The sequence below is a fragment of the Dendropsophus ebraccatus genome, chromosome 2 (genome assembly GCF_027789765.1).
Source record: "Dendropsophus ebraccatus isolate aDenEbr1 chromosome 2, aDenEbr1.pat, whole genome shotgun sequence".
NCBI classification, from domain to species: domain Eukaryota; kingdom Metazoa; phylum Chordata; class Amphibia; order Anura; family Hylidae; genus Dendropsophus; species Dendropsophus ebraccatus.
In genome coordinates, this window is record NC_091455.1 from 38560307 (window position 1) to 38575181 (window position 14875).

At 43.8% G+C, this 14875-nt stretch overlaps 1 protein-coding gene across 2 annotated transcripts; it reads left to right on the forward strand.

The window, feature by feature from the left end:
- The first annotated feature begins 391 nt into the window (after positions 1–391).
- LOC138783113 (RNA-binding protein 12B-B-like) lies at positions 392–8886 on the forward strand. 2 transcript variants are annotated; one of them, XM_069957387.1, is made up of 3 exons: positions 807–842; positions 5479–5599; positions 6253–8886. In XM_069957387.1, the coding sequence occupies exon 3, from the start codon at positions 6259–6261 to the stop codon at positions 8248–8250; it is 1992 nt and encodes a 663-aa protein (XP_069813488.1). In that variant the 5' UTR covers positions 807–842; positions 5479–5599; positions 6253–6258; the 3' UTR covers positions 8251–8886. The 2 variants fall into 2 exon arrangements, with proteins under 2 accessions (XP_069813487.1, XP_069813488.1); XM_069957386.1 differs by lacking the exons at positions 807–842; positions 5479–5599 and adding an exon at positions 392–483.
- Positions 8887–14875: the final 5989 nt, after the last annotated feature.

The window sequence follows — 14875 nt, forward strand, 5'->3', positions numbered from 1 at the left end:
CTGTGTGTGTATGGAGCATGTTATACAGAGCTGTGTGTATGGAGCATGTTATACAAAGCTCTGTGTGTGTGTATGGAGCATGTTATACAGAGCTGTGTGTGTATGGAGCATGTTATACAGAGCTGTGTGTGTATGGAGCATGTTATACAGAGCTGTGTGTGTATGGAGCATGTTATACAGAGCTGTGTGTGTGTGTATGGAGCATGGTATACAGAGCTGTGTGTGTGTGTCAGTCAGTCATGTTATACAGAGCTGTGTGTGTGTGTGATTAGACTATAAAGCATGGTATACAAGGTCACACACCCAATGGGGGGGACGATCTGGCACTCCTCCAGCAGTACAGAGCGCCTCCCCCCCCCACATGTGACTGGTCACGTGGTCATGACGTCATCAAAGGTCCTTCAGCTCTGTTAGGTCTCGGCATTTCCGTGCTGTGACCAGTCCTGGCGGAGGAAGTGTGGGCGGCGAGCACAGGATTGTGAGGTAAGCCGAGCGAGGTCGGTGTAGGGCCGCTGTGTACACGTAGCGGCCGTTGTGTGCGGTATTAGTGCACGATGTGTGTCTGCAGGATGGGTTGCTCGCTGTGGTTTTGTAATGGCCGCCCGGGGTGATCCACCTGCCCTACATTACACACAGCACACCGCGGTGTATTGTGCTATAGATGGCGCCATCACTGGCGGTGTTACACCATAGCCCGCGGTCATTCCGTGCTATCTGTAGGTCTCATCAGTTACCATGGCAGCCACAGGCTATCGGGACCCTATATCCGCCCTGGCAGACCAGGCCCAGGCTATACTACCGGCCGCTCCCTGCTAATACAGCACTGATCGCAGGACTATAGTGTGGGCAGCTCTGTCACTTCTCAGACAGGAAATCCCCCGATAAATTTTTATTTTTTGTTTTTTCTTCTCATTTTAGTGTACATCACTATAGTTATTATTATATCTGATGTTTTACAGCCCTTTGCTTTGTGGTAACACTGACATCATAGCTATGTTCCTATGTTTTGGCCTGCTGGGCAGTGTGAGGTGTCATTTTTTGCGCCATGATCTGTAGTTTTTACTAGTATCATGCTCACGCATAGGCCACGTTTTGATCACTTTTCATACAATTATTTCTGCATTTGATGTGATCAAAAATCTGCGAATTTTTACTTGGCTTTTTTTTTTTTTTTTTTGCTTATGCGGTTTGCTGTTTGAGATCGGGAATGTGGTAATTTAATAGTTTGGCCAATTCCGCATGCAGCCGTATCCAATGTTATTATTTTTGTTTATTTTTTTTCTTTGTAAAATAGAAAAAAGTGGGGTGAATTAAATGTTTGATATGGGAAGGGATTTAAAAATTTTTTTTTTTTTTTTTAATAATTTGTAGTCCCCTCTTCCCCCCAATTGCTCATAGGGATCAATCCATTACTACAAGGGTAGGGAACCTTTGCTTTCCAGCTTTTGCAAAACTACAACTTCTGTCAAGCGGGTCCTATATTTTTGCAGAACGGATTGCAGATCTGTAAAACTGCAGACAGTGAGAATAACCTGATAGAATTCTATGGGCCCTAAATTTACAATTATGCGCACATTTACGGAATGTGTGTATAAGGCTGGTTTCACATTGCGTTTTTGCAATCCGCTTAACGTATATATTTTATGGCAAAAACGGATGCATATGTGTGTCGTTTGGATACGTTTTTCCATTGACTTCCATTATAAAAAGAAAACGGATCGAAACATGCATATTTTTTTTTAACGGACACAAAAGTAGTGTTGACTATGTCTTTCTGTCCGTTAAAGTAACCAATTAAAAACTGACACGTTGAACGGAATTCAAAAACTAAGTGTGAGCCCAGTCTAATGGTGCGTTTACACAGACAGATTTATCTGACAGATGTTTGAAGCCAAAACCAGGAGCAGACTATAAACAGGGATCAGGTCATAAAGAAAAGACTGGGATCTATCCTCTTTTTTTAAATCCATTCCTGGCTTTGGCTTCCAAAATCTGTCAGATAAATCTTTCTGTGTAAACGCACCCTTAGTCCAACCTAGTGGAGATACAGTAATTGGTTGTTTCCTTAAAGGGGTAGTGCGGCGCTCAGAAATTATTCACAGAATAACACACATTACAAAGTTATACAACTTTGTAATATATTATGTCTGTGAATTGCTCCGTTCCCCGTGTCCCCCCACCCGTGTACACAGAAGTGTGTGGTGCATTATACATTACCTGATCCGTGTCGAGGGCCGTCCGCCATCTTGTGCCAAACATCATCTTCGGGCGGACAGCCGAGTCGCTGCCGCCCGTCCCCCCTCCGCCGCGTCACAACTGTGCTCAGCCGCGATTGGCTGAGCACAGTTATGCTCAGCCAATCGCGGCTGAGCATCGGATGACGCTGCAGAGGGCGGCTGGCATTCGGGACAGTCGGAGCTGTTTGCCGTCCGCCCGAAGAAGACGTCACTCGCTGAAGATCGGAGACGGGTGTCGGCACGTGACAGGTGAGTATAGCGCCCCACATTTCCGGGTACACGGGTGGGGGTGGTGGGACACGAGGAAGGGGGCCATTCACAGACATAACATACATTACAAAGTTGTATAACTTTGTAATGTGTGTTAGTCTGTGAATAATTCTTTACCGCCGCACTACCCCTTTAACCCCTTAGCGACCCATGATGTATCTGATACGTCATGGTGCCACGGGGGGTGTTCAGAGAGGGGTCCCGCCGGAACCCCGCTCTGAACGACGATGATCCCGGCTGACATGTGCAGCCGGGCAGTGCCTCTATTAGCCGACGCGGTGCCTGTTGCCGTGCCGGCTAATTAAAGGGAACCAATCACCTCAAAAATGCATATATATAGCTTTTTAAATGTGCTGTTAGAGCACACAGCACACTTTCCATACATGTTTCTATATACTCCCTGCCTGCCCCGTGTAATCCATAAAGTAACTTTATAAAACTGGCGCCCGGTATGCAAAGTACCTCAGGTAGTCACCTGGGCAGTGTTCGGCTAGATGGTAGTCACGGTCAGTCCGGGTCCCCTGGGCGTTCCTCGGCGGTAATCACGCCCCTCTGGGCGTGATTCAGATCAAGTAGCTCCAACGTCACTCAGGAGAGCGCCGTGCACAACATCGGCGCGCTTACGTTCTTAAGCCGCCGCATGTACACCTGCTCCCGTTCTGGCTGTACTGCGCCTATGCAGAATAGCCTCGAACTCCGGCGCACACTGAGTCCGAGGCTATTCTGCACAGGCGCAGTACAGCCAGAATGAAAGCGGGTGTACTGCGCATGCGCGGCGGCCTAAGAAAGTAGGCGTGCCGACGTCGTGCGCGGCGCGCTCCTGAGTAACGTTGGATCTACTGGATGATTTGAATCACGCCCAGAGGGGCGTGATTACCGCCGAGAAACGCCCAGGGGACCCGGACTGACCGTGACTACCATCTAGCCGAACACCGCCCAGGTGACTACCTGAGGTAATTTGCATACCGGGCGCCAGTTTTATAAAGTTACTTTATGGATTACACGGGGAAGGCAGGGAGTATATAGAAACATGTATGGAAAGTGGGCTGTGGGCTCTAACAGCACATTTAAAAAGCTGTATATGCGTTTTTGAGGTGATCGGTTCCCTTTAAGCCTCTAAATGCAGCTGTCCAACCTGACAGCTGCATTTAGAGGCTTTACGCCGCAAGTCCCTGGTGTCTAGTGGGACGTGATGCGATCGCGGGGGGGGAAGTTCCGTTCTTCTGCCCGTGCCAGGCCTCAGCGTCACAATGACAATGATCCCGGCTCGGCAATAGATTGCTATGGCCTGCAGCAGGCCGAAGCAATCTATGACCGATGTAATCGATCTATGCTGTGTATATACACAGCATTGATCTCTGAGAGATCAGTGCTGTCTATATATAAGTCCCCCAGGAGGACTTCTAGTAAAAAAAGTAAATGTTTTTTTATTAATAAAAAATTCCCTCCCCTAATAAAAGTCCAAATCACCCCCCTTTTCCCATTTTACAAATATAAATAAACAAATAAACAAACAAACATATTTGGTATCGCTGCACGCGTAATTGCCCGAACTATTAATCACATTCCTGATCTCGCACGGTAAACGGCGTAAGCGCAAAAAAATTCCAAAGTGCAAAATTGCGCATTTTTGGTCGCATCTAATCCAGAAAAAATGTAATAAAAAGTGATCAAAAAGTCGCATATGCACAATCAAGGTACCGATAGAAAGTACATGTCATGGCGCAAATAATGACACCTGACACAGCCCCATAGACCAGAAAAGCGCTATAAGCCTGGGAATAGAGCGATTTTAAGGAACATATATCTGTTAACAATGGTTTGAATTTTTTACAAGCCATCAGATAATATAAAAGTTATACATGTTACATATCGTTGCAATCGAAACGACTTGAGGAACATATATAATAAGTCAGTTTTACCATAGGGCGAACAGCGTAAATGCAAAACTCCCCGAAATCAAAACAAGTTCCTTTTTTTTTTCAATTTGACAGCGCACATTTTTTTTTTTTTTTCGGTTTCGCAGCATATTTTATGGAAAAATGCCTGTCATTGCAAAGTACAATTGGTTTCGCAAAAAATAAGGGCTCATGTGGGTCTCTAGGTGAAAAAATGCAAGCGCTATGGACTTTTAAACATAAAGTGGAAAAAGCAAAAGTGCAAAAATGAAAATTGGCTTTGACCTTAAAGGGTTAAAGTATTACTGTCTTGTCTAATAACTTTGGCATGTTGTTTAGAAAGATCAGAAGTTAAAGGAGAAATCCAGCAAAAAAATTTTTTATCAAAGTATTGTATTGCCCCCCAAAAGTTATACAAATCACCAATATACACTTATTACAGGAAATGCTTATAAAGTGCTTTTTTCCCTGCACTTCCTACTGCATCAAGGCTTCACGTCCTGGATAACATGGTGATGTCACTTCCTGGATAACATGGTGATCTCTCTTCCTGGATAACATGGTGATGTCACTTCCTGGATAACATGGTGATGTCACTTCCTGGATAACATGGTGATGTCACTTCCTGGATAACATGGTGATGTCACTTTCTGGATAACATGGTGATGTCACTTCCTGGATAACATGGTGATGTCACGACCCGACTCCCAGAGCTGTGCGGGCTGTGGCTGCTGGAGAGGATGATGGCAGAGGGATGCTCAGTATCCCTCCAGTGCCCTGTGTCCCTCAGTGTCCCCCTGCCATCATCCTCTCCAGCAGCCACAGCCCGCACAGCTCTGGGAGTCGGGTCGTGAAATCACAATGTTATCCAGTAAGTGACATCACCATTTTATCCAGGAAGTGACATCACCAAGTTATAAAGGAAGTGACATCACCATGTTATCCAGGAAGTGAAGCCTTGATGCAGTAGTAATTTCCCATAATAAGTGTATATTGGTGATTTGTTTAACTTTTGGGGGGGTAATACAATACTTAAACATTTTCACCGGACTTCTCCTTTAACATTGTGCTAGGTCATAGTCCAGAGTCCCACTGCGTTCATCAGTTAGAAGCAGGGGGGCCCCCCCTCCCAGGAGTGTAAGGACAATCTCTGTGGTGGCACCCAGGAGCAGAAGGACGCACAAGAACCAGGAGGTCTGTTTGATATCTAGTCCTGGTGACTGGCCTGTGGGTTGTATGTATAGAGGAAATTGGTCTGACAGCTGTATGTACAGGGGTGACTGACTAGTTTTAGGTTGTAAACGGAGAGCCGTTGTGTCATGTTTGGTGTCACTGATCTGAATTTGCTTCTTTACCAATCATCTACTACTCTTTTAGTAAAGTATTATTTTCTCATATTTAAAAGTTCCCACTCCTCGCTGGCAGACCTGACACACCTGTTTAGCTGCTCTCGGTGCCAGTGAATACTTATTCTTTATATTGATGTTGTGTTTACACAGAGAGATTTATTTGACAGATTTTTGAAGCCAAAGCCAGGAACAGACTACAAACAGATAACAGGTCATAAAAGAAAGATTGAGATTTCTCCTTTTTTTTAAAAAAAAAAAATACTTTCCTGGCTTTGGCTTAAAAAAATCTGTCAGATAAATCTGTCTGTGTAACCGCACCATTACTGACAAAGAAATGAAAGCCAAAGTGGGTTATCCAGCGACGTCAAGCATTTGTAGTTCCTGTTTGCAGTAATGTAAAATCTTTTGTATTTTTATATACATTTAGTAGTAACTGCTTATATCTAAGGATGAATAAGAATTCTAAAGCTTTTTGTTTTTTCTGTCCCCCCGCTATAGGTAACAATGTCACGGACCGTCAGATTAGAAGGTCTTTCAGTTGCTGTTAACTCACGAGACATCCGACTACACTTTGGGGGATTGAGGATCCCCGAGGGAAGCATCACTATCCTCGGTGGTGAACGTGGTGAGGCGTATCTTAGCTTCAGCACGTTGGAAGATGCACGACAAGCAATTCAGTTGTCTGGCTGCCCCATAAAGGACTCCAATGTTTACGTCTTTTCCAGCTCTATTACAGAAATGGAGCGCGCCTTGATAAAGTATGAATCTGCTGTGTTTAGTAGAAATGGAGTCCATGGGGATAGGGATTTGGATAGACGAGGCTCTTTATCTTCCAGAGCATCTGTGTATTTGCGTATTACAGTTACTGCTGGAGTGACAACTACAACATCTGTCAGAAGATACTTCGACGGGCTCCATATTGCTGATATGGTGGCCATTAAAGATGACCGTGAATTTAGAAATGGTGCAATAGTAAAATTTTATAATAGTACTGATGCCAGTGAGGGTGTGAGAAGACACAGAGATAGTAAGGATGTAAATGTGGTATGGTCTAATGAAAAAGAGTGGGCAAGGTATGGTGGCAAAGCTTACTATGATGGGGATACCCATTCATCGAGGCATGATCGAATAATACATCAATCAAGGTCTCCAGATAGGCAATCCCATTCATCCTATAGGAGCTCTAGGTCCCCCAAAAGGCATTCTAGATCTCCAATAAAATATTCACGATCTCACTATCACTACGATATGCCGCCACGAACTCCCTTCAGTCATGCTAGATTACGGAGAGTGCGTTCTCCGTCTCCTCATGTTGTTTCTAGGTCTCCAAGAAAACGTTCAAGGTCTCCACAACCTGTATCTGATGAGCATGACCCAATATATGATGGAGACTTTCATGTGCATTTGACAAACCTGAGCTATTCCACTAAAAAACATGATCTAAGGAAGTGGCTCTTTAACCTTGTGAGAGACGATCACATTAAGTTTCTGTATGATGAGAATGGCTTGAGGACAAGAGAATGTTTTGTCACGTTGAAAAACGAAAAGGATTACACCCAAGTTCTCAGACTTGACAAAGTTACATTCAATGGACGCCTCTTGTTCATATCTCCCATCACTAAAACAAACATGAGAAATTTTCTGACGGGCAGAAAAGCCTTATTCTCAAATCATCACACAAAGGGGAAATGTGTCTATCTGAGAAACTTTCCTACGGATGTAACAAAAAGTGACATTCAGAAGTTCTTTGCTGGCTTTTCCCTCAGTGAGGAGGACATTTCCTTGCTATCTGACAGAAAAGGCGTTGGCCTAGGGGAAGTATTGGTCAGCTTCTCATCTAAAGAAGAACTGGTGAGAGCTGAGAAACTGCACCGTAAAAAGTTTAAGGACAAGGAAATTCCACTGAGGAGAATCCCGGAGGACAAATTGGAAAGTTTCTTATCTGCAAATTCTGTAATCCTTATGCCGATGGATCCATATGATTGTGTTACCCAGGAGGACGATTCACAAGAGGAGGATAACAACCAGGATAGGAATACAGTTGATGAAGGAGACCAGGACAGCAACACACAGGATGAGGATTCTGGATTCCACCAGACGGATAACACTCACGAATTTGTCAGTCAGGCAGATGATCCATCGGATGACTCTACAGTCCATGTGGACAATGCGCCAAATAGCGAGAGATTAGAGGATGCACCAAGTAATGAAAGCTTAGAGGATGCGCCAAGTAACGAGAGCATGGAGGATGAGCCAACCACCAAGAGCATGGAGGATGAGCCAACTACTAAGAGCTTGGAGGATGAGCCAAGTACCAAGAGCATGGAGGATGAGCCAAGTACCAAGAGCATGGAGGATGTGCCAAGTACAGAGAGCACCTCAGAAGAAAATAGTACACGTGTAGTTGATGATGAAATGGCCATCCTGGAAGGAGCGCCCATAAATGATGATGGACTGTGGGCAAATGTTTTTGTATTGGATAAAATTGATGCATAAAATCCATCTTTAGAGTAAGAGCCCTATTGTTGATATAGTGAAAAATGCATGTGAAAAGTGGATCCTTAATGGATATTATGTTCACATTACATCAGAGGTATACATCCAGAGTACTTCCCAAAGTATTCCTCTTGCAGAAGGCTCTGTCATGTCACTGTATAGGTATTATACAATGCATGCATCTAGTGAATGGGGGCCTATGAATACATAGAACACGTACCTAAGATGTGATATGAACATATTCTTTTTTTTTTTTTTTTTTTTTCCTTTTTTCCTTGATAATTCCTTTTAATACAATCAGTCTCCTGGCACATTACTTGTCCACGACCAACAACAAGGTAAGATCTCTGAATTCATTATATAATATGGCAAGTATTGGTATCAGGGAGAATCATACAGCTAGCAGTTACTGTTAGGCATAATCCTGTAGATTTATGAGCCAGCAGAGCTTACAATTCTCCCTCCTGCCAGGTCCACATCTGGCTGTGTCTCCAAAGACATCGTAAACTGCAGTGGCACTGCCCCCGATAGCTTTCACCTAAAACAAAATGCATGGTAAAATGTAAGAATTAAAAAAAAGCCACTCAAAAATGCTTGTAAAAAATGAACACACAAAAAAAATCTCTTTTACAGCCCCCCCCCCCCCCCCCCCCCCAAAAAAAAAAAAAAAAAAAAAAAAAACAGGTTGTGTAAGGATGCTTTTTTTTTTGTGTGACAGATTTCTTGTGGATTTTGACCGTCTATTAATGTTGGTAGGGAAATCCAGATTTGATCTACAGCATATCCGTAACATACATTGACACGATGCAGAATGTAAATGTGTGCTGAAGGTTAATTTCACTCCGTGAATGAGCACTTTTTTTTTTTTTTTTTTTTTTTTTTTTTTTTTTTTTTTTTTTTTTTATAGCATGTTTAGGAGATTAAAGTCTCCTCATATTTCAGACTTTCCAAATATAAGTGGAAAGGTGTATTTTGAACCCTTTTGAATCTGCACACATTGGTGAACACTGGTCTTTGCTATAAACAGTCTTCTACGGTCCTATTCAGCTGATTTATTCTTTAGCCTGGTAAATCTTTTGTATTTGTTCTCGATCACTTTTGTCTGCACAGTCTATTAGTCTAAGCCTGTGTTCTGTGGTTCTTCACTATATGTGAAGCAGATTTATTTTTTACAGTAGATTTGGATGCAGAACCGCTCCAATAAGTGGGGGTTTCCCCTGTCCTACCTACCTGACGTAGTTTCCACATGAACAAGTGACTTTATTCCCCCCCCTTCCTTGCAGATTTACAATTTTGCATTGGTAAAATAATCCACACCATATGAATTACAGCAGTGAACACCAGAGTAGATTCACACAGATTTTGATGCAGAATATGTACAGGTTCAAAGTCGAGTTCTACCTTTAAATTTATTGTGCAAAGTTATCTTTACTAGTTAGCCTTTTCTGCTTTTGTGTGCTGAGCTTCGCTAAACCTAACAATAAATAACTAGCAAAAGAAAGTAAGCTGATCTTCACCCACGCCATTGCCCCATTGAAATGTTCAGAGAGGATTACTGGCCCAAACACTGTACAGTATAATACTTTGCTTTATTTCCTGTGTTCCCTTAATCCAGTCCTCAGGACTCCCAGCAGGTCATGTTTTTTTTTTTGTACAAATCATGTTAGAGCTCCATTCTGTACAAGGATGGGGCCATTGTCATTTCATATGGGTATATTGATCAGCATAGTGCATTATGCTCTTAGCTGTGAGAAGCACTTCCCCTGAACCTCCTGCAAGTCAAGTACAGTGCTCAGCTTTCTTCAACTTAGAACTTAAAGAGAATCGCTGTATACACAAATAAAAGCAGTTTAATCCCCTGGGCGCGTGACCAGCAGAGGCGGGGAAGTAGTGATCTTGGTGGCTCCCCGCCCATATCTAGTCACTGCTCTCTGCCTGTCAGCGTGCTCGGAGGGATGATTGACAGGCAGGGGGGCTAGTAAGGGCCTGTCAATCATCCCCTCCGAGCACGCTGACAGGCAGAGAGAGGTAAATAGATACAAGCGGGGAGCCGCCCAGATGACTACCTCCCCGCCGAGGATTAAACTGCTGCAGGTGCTGTATACAGCGGTTCAGGGAACCATATTAGCCCAATTGGGCTGATTGGTTCCCTTCAATGGGAAGACAGCCCATATCTGAGCATCGCTCTCTTGAATCTATTGTGATTAGGGGTTGTATATGCCCCAAATAACGCACTCAACAGCAGCACATGGAGTCCTTGTAGGCCAGGGGTGTCAAACTCAGGAATTGTAGTTTTGCAACAGCTGGAGGGCCTAAGTTTGACACCCCTGTTGTAAGCACTGGGCTTTTGTCTATAGGAAATCCAAACCATGATCTGTTGGGGTTCTCTGAGGACTGGTGCTAAGGTAATATTATTCAACTCTCCGTTGTCCTGAGACTGGATGTCACTGCCTATTATTGGGCAGCAAGTCCAAAAACTGGGCATTCATTGACTAGGTTAGTTTCTTCTACCCAGGCCAGTCAGTTGTGTTGTTAAGATAGACAGCTAATGTTTTCACTTTCTGAATCACACATTGTGTTTGTTAATTGATTCCCCATTTATTTTGGATGATACACTTCCTACACAATATATTTTGTTTCCTTTTGATGTTTATGGTGATTTAATGTCGTCTCTTTAATTGTACAATAAATGTTTTGTTTTACAACATAAATGAGGTTGGTATTAGTTTGGCTCTGACATACAAATTTTGAGTTCCATGTATACAGCGTATTTGGTATGTGTGGTCATACCCTTAAAAGTAGAGATGAGGGGCACCTCAAACACGCTTGGGTTCATCTGAACTCCAACGCTTTGCATTTGATTACCGGTGGCTGAAGTAGTTGGATGCAGCCCTAAGGCTGACTGTAAAACGTGGATACAGCCATAGGATTCCTTAGGGCTGCATTGAACTTACAGCCACCTGTAATCAAATGCAGCAGAGTGTTCGGGTTCAGACAAACCCAAGCATTGAGGTTTGCTCATCTCTACTTTAAGGGAGACCTGTCACCCCCCGTACCTGGGTAACAGGCTCCCGACCCCCCATTACAGCCCCCTATACTCACCTGATGCCGCCGGGTCCCGCTTCTTGATCCGGTCGGGTCACGGAGATATGAGCGCCCGAAGCCCGCGCTCACAGGAGAGTCCGACGCTCAAAGAGAATGAATGGTGAGTCCAATGCTCCATCATTCTCTATGGGCATCGGACTCTCCTGTGAGCGCGCCGGGCTTCGGGCGCTCATATCTCCTTGACCCGACCGGATCAGGAAGCGGGGTCAGGTGAGTATAGGGGGCTGTAACGGGGGGTCGGGAGCCTGTCACCCCGACATGGGGGTTGACAGGTCCTCTTTAAAGGTGTGTTCACACGTACAGAATCTACAGCAGATTTGATGCTGTGTTCAGTTATTTAGTTACGTTGATATCTGCGGCGGATCCTGTACATGTGAATGTACCCTGGGCCAAATAGACTGATAAATTATTTACAAGATAGCTGACCGATCACTGATCAACAGGGTGTTAACACCTGGCATCGGTGCTGATCAGCTGTTCAGTGCCCGCACTACACCAGTGAGGGTGCTGAGCTGCAGTTGTTTTTGGTTGTCACTACACAGCAAAGCGATAGAAACTGCTTCCAGCTCCAGTCCACAGTTGTAATGCAACAAACAGCACTAGAGATGAGCGAACCTGGAGCATGCTCGAGTCCATCCGAACCCGAACGTTCGGCATTTGATTAGCGGTGGCTGCTAAACTTGGATAAAGCCCTAAGGCTATGTGGAAAACATGGATATAGTCATTGGCTGTATCCATGTTTTCCAGACAACCTTAGAGCTTTATCCAAGTTCAGCAGCTCCAGCTAATCAAATACCGAACGTTCGGGTTTGGATGGACTCGAACCCGAACCCGGTTCGCTCATCTCTAAACAGCACAAAAAAAGTATATGCAAATATAGAGTGGGTGCATGTCTTACCAAACCGGCCCAGAGTTGGTAGATTTTCCAGTGAAAACGAGGAGACAGCACATCCAAAGTGAAGTGGAGTTTTAATCACACCAGTTTGCGACCTTTCGGCATAAACAAGCCTTTTTAATCACTGCTTGAAAAAGGCTTGTTTATGCCGAAACATCGCAAACTGGTGTGATTAAAACTCCACTTCGTTTTGGATGTGCTGTCTCCTCGTTTTCATTGCTTCCAGCTCCATTCACTGTGTAGTGCGGATGCTAAACAGCTGGACGGCGGCGAGGGGGTTGGGCAACAGAACCCCACAGATCAGTGATCAATGAGCTATCCTGTGGATAGCTTTTCAATATGTTTTACCTGGCAAAGTACTTTTAACATCATCTAAAACTAATATTAGCTAAAACATTTACTAAGCTCTTTGGGTGATTTCTGATATACCACTATGCATTAATTGCTGCAACCATCCCCCTTTGTACATGGGCCCATTGTGGACTTTGTCTTCACAGTTTATTATCTGCCCAATTATCTCTCGTTTAGCCATAATTTACCCTTTCCTTTTGGATCCAGTTCTGGCTTTGGATTGAAAAGGTGACGTGTGATTTCAGCCATAATAGTAGTTTAGTTGCCAAAATCTGCATGTGTGAAAGTTGCCCTTTTTTCCCTTTAATACCAGGTATTCTATATAAGTCCTCCCTAGTTTTGTATAACCCCAATTTGGTATTGACTGTTTCATAGATAACAAGTTAGACTTCATCTTATTCCATAAAACTATATATCTGTCTGCTCAGCTCCTCCTGCCTGCAGATTAGACTGTACTTTCAATCTAGCAGGTTTATTATAAATTTAGTCAGGGGTGCAATAAAGTCCTATTCAGTAGAGATGAGCACAACAACAACTTCAGCCACCGGTATTCAAATGCTGAACCATCGGACTCTAGCATGCTCAAGTTGTGCTCCTCTCTAGCTAAAGGTCCTTTTACATGAACAGGTTTTGTGGCCGCAAACTAGCGCCGATTAGCGAGATCGCCGCTTGTTTGCGGTGCCATTACACGACAAATTGAGTGCTTGGGCGGCACAAACGATCCATGCATTGTTTGTGCAGCCGTGGAAACAGCACAGATATACATGAATCTGAGTTGTCAGTTGACTCAGCCGGGCAGTTGTTGCTGTGATCAGGCATTCTGTTCCTTCAGCTGTCCTGTCCAGCCGCTGTATCTTCAGGCCGCATCTACTTTGGCTGTCGATCTTTCTGGAGGAGGTGGCAGCTGGGCAAGAGAGAGCACAGGGAACCGAATGCTGGATGACAGCAGCAGCTCACTAGGTATGGTAACAATCAAATACTCAATCAAGCATAGATCTGCTCTTTTCCCTGTCCTCGGCTAATCGATGTAGCTTCTACACAAGCTGATTATTGGCCGCAGGAGCATTTTTAGCAACACTCCTGGCTGATAATCGGCTCTATATAAAAAGCCCATAACTAAAAGTCTTCATGAGTGTCTAGCAGCCTATAGTAGCAAATCTTAAAGGGGATCTCTGATGAAAGGGTTTTTTGTTTTTTACAGATCAACTGGTATCCCAAAGTTATACAGATTTGTAAATTAGGGAGGTTCATCTGATAAATCATTGAAGCCAAAGCCAGGAACAGACTATAAACAGAGAACAGGTCAAAAAGATTTATCCTCTTTTAAAATCCATTCCTGGCTTTGGCTTCAAAAATCTATCAGATAAATCTCTGTGCAAAGGCACCCTTCTACTTAAGTACTGAAATGGCTTGATTTTTTTTATTAGCTGCTGCATGTCCTGCAGGAGGTGGTTTATTCTTTCCAGTCTGACACAGTACTCTCTGCTGCCACCTTGGTTCATGTCATGAACTGTCCAGCGCAGGATATATTTCCTGTAGGGATTCACTGCTGCTGCTTTGGACAGTTCCTGACCTGGAGGCGGCAGCAGAGCGCAATGTCAGACTGGAAAGAATACACCACTTCCTGCAGGACATACAGCAGCTGATAAGTACTGGAAGACTGGAGATTTATAATTTACAAATCTATAAAACTTTCTGACACCAGTTAATTTGAAAGAAGAATTTTTTTTCTGGAGTTCCCCTATATATTGGGTCCTGCTGCTATCTGTCCTAGTGTAGTTCCTGGCCTGCTGCTATGGGGTTATATAACATGCGCTAATGACAGAAACCTCATCGGGTAACACAATATCCGCAGCAATAGAAATAGAAATGTCAGCTCACCCTTCCTTGGCCGTAATAATTGCAGGTGTGTGTAGACCTCTTTAGTGTGAAGCTCATGATGGCAGTATTGTGGGCCGCAACCCGAAGATTCCAATCACATGAATAGGTTCCATCCACGGCTTGGTTAAAACGTAGAAAATTTATTTGAACATCACAAAAAACAAAACAAATAAATAAAAAACACACAATATCCGGGTTGGGGCAACTGGAGCCCTCTTACATTTTTCCTCTGCATGATTGTGTTTGTGCTAATATTTGGTTACTACTTGGTTTCTGTGCACAGCGTACAAAATTGCGCTGGATTTATAAAACTGTTATTTTAAGCCGGCTGCTACATTTTTTTTTTTTTGCTTGAAGGGGCAGTTTCTGATTAGCTATTTTGTGAATTATCAT